Here is a 7,640-nt window from a genome sequence, read left to right as displayed (position 1 = left end):
AATATTATAGGCAAAAGTAGAGAGCTAGACGAGCTTTTTCATCAGGGAGAATGGGGCCTGTTCTAGCAGTGAGGTGAAACAAGAGAGGAGAATGGTTGCATGGCAAGCTTCAGCTTTGTCAATCCTGAGTGATGGTGTCAAATTTGCAGATAATTAAGTCACGTTTCCTTTGAAGTCTGGCCTGAATTTTTTGCTGCAGATGGCACCTTAAGTCTTGCTATAGTCGCAGGAGTTGAGTCTTCTAACCTTTGTATATGCCATCCTAATGTCTATTGTGTCCATTTATCCTTCCGTAGAGCTGTCCAGTTGCCACGTCAAGCATAGGACTGCTTGCATATGATGCGTACATGATGACGTTCATGTAAGGAAACGCATCTCTACACTCTATATATATGCAGACCTGCCCCTGGAAACTTCCACTACATGCATCCGATGAAGTGGGTATTCACCCACGAAAGCTCATGCTCCAAAACGTCTGTTAGTCTATAAGGTGCCACAGGATTCTCTGCTTTTTTTACATTCCCCAAGCTTGCATCATTGCAGTATATCTCACTCTCCCTTTATTTCACCCCACTACTCAATCTTTTTTGCCTTATTACTTTTTCCTCCTGTCCTTGCCTCCCCAAAAAGATTCTTTTATTTCTCTCTTTCTCCAAAAACCCATCTACATCCTGTTAATCTCCCTTTTAAGATTATTGTAACTGCTTCTCTCTAACCTAGATAATGTCAACATTGCTCTTCCCCATTACAGATAGAATCCCAGCAATACCTTTCACCCACAACTCACTCCCTGACCTTGTTGTTAAGAGATGGTAACACCAGAGTTTAGAAGTATGCCCTAGGGTCCAACATTGTAGCAGGAAGATAAAGCACAGGACATGACATCAGTAGAGCAGAATGAGGCAACTCCCAAAGATGGAAAAAAGACCATTGGAAAGCAACCCAAATATGGCACCTCACATACTGATTATTGTCAAAAGTAACGTTTTTTTTAAATACATAGAAGTCAGTCTATTCTTTCATATACAAATCTAGCTACAGTGTTCTACATTTTCAGGACCTCTTGGCTAGCTAACAATAATGGTATGACAATACCTCGGGGAAGCGCCCTGCAACTTCCCATATTCATCATTTGAATATAATTGTGATATTTCATATAAAGCATGCAATGTGAGGTATCATGGGAAAAGTTATGATCCACTGAAACCCACTGTTCCATCTAATTATGTATATCGTCAGTGCATATGAAGTTTGAGAATTGAGTTGTATGATTGTCACTAAAATATGCTGTGGGTTTGGGAAGCACCCAGATACAAGCTCCCCAAAAACAATAACCAGGGGGCTAACCAACACCCGTGTGGATGTTGAATAATCATCACAAAAGCCATTGTCCAGCAAGGGAGCTAAAATGCAATGACTCACTTGCCCAAGGCCACACCAGGGGAATTGCTCAACCTTGCCTAGTGACTCAGCAATGCCCACCAGACATGCCTGGATTTGTGTTCTCCAAGCACATGGACTACAGGTATAAAACGGAACACAGTCAGCCCCATGCATTTGCCTTTTCTCCTCCCACTACTTACGCTGCAAGCAACAAGAACGCTCAGAAGGCTGAAGACTCCAACAGAGGAGATTGGCCCAGGTTTAAGAGACTAACTGGATCTTAAAGTCCTTAGTATACAAAGGGGTGAGAACACTGCTTGACCTAAATATGGTTTAGCATGATAAGGGTTAACGCATGCTTGTACTTTCTTTTGGTAACCACTCTTGACTTTTTGCCTATCGTTTATAGCCACTTAAAATCTCTCTTTTGTAATAAATCAATTTGTTTTAATGGTTTATCTTTACCAATGAGTTTGCCTGAAGTGTTTGGTAAATCTGCTAAGATTCACAAAGGCTGGTGTGTGTCTTCTTTCCATTGATGAAGTGGTGAACCAATTAATAAACTTGCATTGCTCAACGAAGGGTCTTGAGCAGTGCAAGATGGTATATTCCTGAGGTACAAGGCTGGAAGCTGGGGGGAGGGGAATCTGGCTGGTTCTTCTCTCTGTATGATTCATGAGTGGCTGTGGGAGCACTCATGCAATCTAGATGGGTGTGGGGCACCACATGCGGTTGTGCTGTGTGATGATAGTGCCTGGAGTTGTTTGCTGCTTATCACTAGCAAAGTTTTGCAACAGGCTGGAGAGTTAAGAAGGCACAGCAGTCCCACAAATGGGGATCCCATCACAAATGGTACTTTATTTGGTGATATTCTTTAAAGTCACTGTAGGCTGTATCTACTGCAGAACATGGCCTATGATTTCAAAAGAGCATCTGTATTTATCTACATTTTCTGTACTGTATCTCTGGTCCAATGAGTGTGCTCCAATTACTCCACATTAGAATTTACTTCACTTATAGTCCCTCCCTCAGAAGGCTTATCTGTTCTGCGCTTGTATAGCGCCCAGAACAATATGAGTCCCTGTTTTTGACTGGGAATCTAGGTGCTATAATGAATGAATAAATAATGTAAGGTTTTCAGCTATGAAATGAGTTATCCTGAGAAGCAACCCTTCAATTTCATTTAGAGAACTCCCAATGAAACGCATATAACGAAACAAGTAACTCATTGTGATTACCCTATGAAAGCTCAAAATGAAAAATAAGCCTGAACAAGTAAGATTATGCAGCAGTTTCAACCCCAGCAATCTTGAGAAGGCTTGCATCTTTCAACTTTTCTGGTGAGGGCTAACACAATGGAATGCTTTCCATTTCAATGCCTACAAATGGATTTGTAATATCCTTATAAGGGAAGTACAATAATGTTCTGTTTTGTATAGATGATTTTATGGCATGTCAAAAGAAGTAGGGTTTGCTGGTTATGGGATTTATTAGGCTATTATACCTGTTAATCTACATTGCTATATTATGCTCAATACCCCTTTTTGTATATGCACTCTACAAATACAAAAGAGTTTTTTCGTACAAGTACACTGAACATCAAAACAGACTTGCCTTTTTCAATTATAAAAGCAGCCAATGACTTGCTACACCTCTGGTACTCTGGATATTTGGCAGTCAGACTGTTAAAGGTTTCTCTGACAGCTCGTGAAAATTTTTCATACACAAGATGCCTTCTCTCTAGTGAAGAAAATAATTTAAAAACAAACAAACAAAGACTATAGAAACCAGCAAAATACAAGTTTGTAGGAAAAAACAGAACAAAGCAATGTCAAACATTCAGGTGAGCTACAAAACTGAACATATGATAAAGTCATTCAATACATTCACTAATCCGTACTAAATAATCCTAACAGGCATTTTTGAATTTAAAAATTAAAAATGCGTAGGAAAAATTGAGAATAAGAAAATTCAAGCAAGTTATGCTAGTATGCTCCCTAGACGCAATCTATTAGACACAGCCTTTTATATCTTGAGGACAGAAATGTTAATTCTAACTCTGCCACTGACTCATTGTTTGATTTTAAGCAAGTTCATCTGCGTATTTATCCATCTATATGACAGGTACACCAATCTTACTTCAAATGTCACTGGGAGATTAGTGTCACTGAAGCAGAGACATCCCTCCATGAACCAGGTAGTAATATTTTCATAGATATCATTAAGTTGGCAGGAATGAATATCAAATACAACTCTGTAAAGACATGTGTTAGCTTTCCAATTTAATTTTCTCGGGGGGAGGGAGGGAGGAATGGTTTTCCTACCATAAGACATCTTTGAAATGTATGTTGATTCAGCTGAAACCATGGGTTCTGCAGGAATCCGGGGAGGACCTGTAAATTTAATTAAGAAAGTGTCAACTGTGGGAAACATTTAAGACTTTAAAACATTCATGGTCATTTACTGTTTCTAGCAGTAGAGTAGTTAAATTTTAATTAAAGTCCCAAAATAAAGGTTGCTGGAAACAGTTTTTTCAGGTTACATAAATAGAAATCGGAAGACCCTCAAACAGCAAGAATAATTTAAACTCACACTTTGCCATCTGTCAATGGTTTTGTCATTGAACAAAAATAAGCTACTTCCCAATTAATTTAGTTCCCCTAAATTAGTCCACATTATATAAGTACTGCTCTCTTTCAAAGCTATAGCAGGTAAGGACAGAAGATTATTATTAGAAGTCCCTGTCTCAAAAAAACAGGAGATTTATGTTGTAATAACAGAATTATTCAGAAAGCAGTGACTTAGTGCAATAGGACTTTCAATAAAAAAAAAGTCTCAGACCATGAACAAAATTTAAAATGACTTTTTACAGGAAAGAATAGCTGTAATAATGTGGAAGACTACAGAAAAGAAACTGCTTAAAGGGTTAAACTTCCTTATTGCTTTCTCCCCTTTGTAGATGGCAGGAACCTTGAAAGCAGCATTTAAAAATACAAGAGGAGGAAAGGGAAAATTTAAGGATGGCAAACTGATTAACTATGCTGGAAGGATTCGTCAGAATGGGCAGAGAGACACTGATGCAGGAGTGTTTAGTCAAAGCTACTCTAGACATTTATTTAAAAAAATACTTTTATTGTAGAGATGTTACTGGAATATTTACCTGAACTTTCAAAAACCTTTGGTGCTGTATCATCCAACTGCAGCAGCTCATCAAGAGCCAGTTTTGCTGCATTTGATTTAGACTCCTTTTTATTTTGCCCCAATCCTGTCTTATATTGAACTCCATCCACCACTGCACAAAAAGCAAAGTAAGCCCCCAAGACGTTGCCTAGAAAAAGAAGCCATATACAGTTAGAAGTTTATTTTAACGTATTCATTAGCTTTATGCATTTATAATTAGGGAAGATCAGATGAATATAAGGCCAAGATATTTTAACAAATCCGAACTACTTTTTACATCTACAAGAATTATATTTTATATACTTACATTTCACCTTTCATCCAGATTCATAAATAGATTTACACACATTAATGAAAAACCCAATTTTTCAGAGGTGCTAGGCATTTCATTGTAGTGCCTTCACATAGGTGCCTTTCATTTTAGTAGAAGCTGTGGCCATTCAACGCTTCTGTAAAATGAGGCTATTTTTCTACTTCTCAGTAGTGGTGTGATGTTTAGGACCTGAGCTTCAGAGACAGAAATTAAGGCCTTGGCTACACTTGCAAGTTGCAGCGCTGGTGAGGGGGTTACAGCGCTGCAACTTACTCGGTGTCCACACTTACAAAGCTCAGCCAGCGCTGCAACTCCCTGGCTGCAGCGCTGGCTGTACTCCTGGTCTGCTACGGGTGTAGCGAATCCAGTGCTGGTTATCAGGCTGCTCATCAGGTGTGACACTCACCCAGCGGCTGTTTATGCCTCCAAGGGTAAAGAAGGTATCCACAGAATTCCTTCTACATCAAACAGGAAGGTACTCCCGCAGACTACCAAACACAGCTGCTCTTTGCTCCAGCAAGCGAGCCGGCCGAGCTTTGGAACTGTCACAGCTGTTTGCTTAAGGAGACAAACAGCATGAGGGAGCCTCGAGAAAGCTGCTTATCTGGTCTGAAGCCTTTTTACTTAAAGAGTGATTGAAGAGGAGGGGTGGGAAATGGCCAGAATTGCAAGGGGGGAGCTCACAGTTCTGCTCCAAAATCCGCTCTCTCTGTCTTCCCAATGCTCCCTGTCACACTCACCCCACTCCCACTTTGAACTTGCAAGGCAGGGAGCTGTCACAGTGTCTGCTCCAAAAATCCGCTCTCTCTGTCTCCCCACACTCCCTGTCACACTCCACCCACCCCCCTCTTTTAGAAAAGCACGTTGCAGAGCATTGAACGCTGGGATAGTGCCCACAATGCACCACTCCAACAGCGCTGCAAATGTGGCCACACTGCAGCGCTGGTAGCTGTCAGTGTGGCCACACTGCAGCGCTGGTAGCTGTCAGTGTGGCCACACTGCAGCGCTGTTCCTACACAGCTGTACGACCACAGCTGTAACTCCCAGCGCTGCACATTTCCAAGTGTAGCCATACCTTAAGAGTAAAATTTTCAGGAACACCTAGACTCAGGAGCCTGTGTTCCATTTTCAGAAGTGATAGAGGAGCCTAAATCCTATAGCCTTTCAATCAGAGTAAGTTCTCCTAAGTGCCCAAGTCACCTCTGAAAAAGGGGGCTTACATTAATTGTAAAACGTCTGATAATATATTTCCCAACATCAAAGTCTGTGTCAAAAAACAGAATTCCAGTTTCCCAATATCTCAGCTTTCCTCTTGGGTTAGTTTAGCAGACATTACTTCCTAGTAGGCAGAGAGCCTAATGAAAACAAGACCTTTGAAGGGTCAGGTTCCATCTCTTTTTGCATTGCACTGCACATGACAAGACAACCTCCTGTCATTGCCATGGTTTGATCTGTTAACCAAGGTAGCCTTGGGTGGACACAGATGTTTCACTGACTGGTTCACTTTCTCCCCAGTCCCACCGTATCTGATTCAGCTGGGGGATTCAACTGAATAGAACTGAAAAAGCATTAAACTCTCCATACAGATGCAGGTCCACTGGGACCAAATATCAAGCTGAAGCACCCCAAAACACATAAGTGGAGAGGATGCAAATTACACGACAGGAAATGAGTATGTTCAAGGTTGCATAATATTAACTCATATTTGGTACAAATTTAGCAGGTCAAGTTGTAAATAAAGTTGCTTATAAGAAGTATGACTGTCTATAGGTATGTCTACACTGCAATTAAAAACCCACAGCTGGCCCATGCCAGCTGACTTGGGCTTGTGGGTCTCAGGCTAAGGATCTGTTTAACTGTGATGCAGACATTTGAGTACAGGCTGCAGCCTGAGCTCTGGAACCCTCCCACCTTGAGTCTGAACATCTGAACCGCAATTAAACAGCCCCTTAGCCCGAGCCTGAGTCAGCTGGCATGGGTATCTAACTGCAGTGCAGGCATATACTATAAGAACTAACTGTCTAAAAAGTACCTGAAAAAAGCATTCGAAGACCAGGGTGAGAGCATTTTCTAGAATTGATTTTGTAGTGATCACATTAACCGCTGATTGGATTACATGAAGGCAAGAAATAGGGATAGTAAAAATAGCTTTTAATATTACATACAGTGTAACCAATTTTAAAAAAAATTAGCTTCTGCATCATTCAGTCACACCAACTGCACACAGAGCAACTTCATGAGCCAACAAGGACATTTTCTCTTAAAACCAGAAATATTTACCTGTTGTAATAGTTTCCTTCAAATCTAGTTGCACACGCTGCATTTGTGCAAACTGATGCAAGGCAGATACTGGGTTTATCTCCCCACGTTTATATTTTAGTATAAACTCCTTTGGTATTTTCTTTGGAAGAAGTGAAGTGATTGGAGGCGGATGGGCTGCTTTGGAACATAGCAAGTCTGAAACATGGCCTAAAATATATTTGTTAAATTAAGAGGTTAGCGTGTAGTGAGCTAAAAGCAATATATAAAAGACAAATCAAAGTGTGAGAATAGTATTGCTGCATCTCAACAAAGGCTAACTGGAAGATTAAGCAATTTGCATTTTATTCTAATTGAAGAGGTTGTAAGCAGTTTTGGTAACCCTGTGAATGTCAGTGACTGCCCCTTTAAAGGCACTAAGGCTTGTTCCTTGACTAGTAAACCTGATAGTCTTTGAAGTCAAACCCAGTCACATGTAAGCCCAGAACCAAAGGCCATAATTTCC

At 40.5% G+C, this 7,640-nt stretch overlaps 1 protein-coding gene across 1 annotated transcript in view; it reads right to left on the bottom strand.

Annotated features, from left to right (window-relative positions):
- ADAD1 (adenosine deaminase domain containing 1) overlaps window positions 1-7,640 on the bottom strand; it is a 34,338-nt gene that overhangs the window by 23,913 nt on the left and 2,785 nt on the right. Inside the window, exons 3-6 of the mRNA XM_032776038.2 lie at window positions 7,157-7,345; window positions 4,544-4,711; window positions 3,708-3,776; window positions 2,998-3,123 (exon numbers count right to left, since the gene is read on the bottom strand). Coding sequence (XP_032631929.1) covers window positions 2,998-3,123; window positions 3,708-3,776; window positions 4,544-4,711; window positions 7,157-7,345 — 552 coding nt within the window. The remainder of the gene's footprint in view (window positions 1-2,997; window positions 3,124-3,707; window positions 3,777-4,543; window positions 4,712-7,156; window positions 7,346-7,640) is intronic.

The sequence above is a fragment of the Chelonoidis abingdonii genome, chromosome 5 (assembly GCF_003597395.2).
Source record: "Chelonoidis abingdonii isolate Lonesome George chromosome 5, CheloAbing_2.0, whole genome shotgun sequence".
NCBI classification, from domain to species: Eukaryota; Metazoa; Chordata; order Testudines; family Testudinidae; genus Chelonoidis; species Chelonoidis abingdonii.
This window is presented reverse-complemented; position numbering and strand designations above follow the sequence as displayed.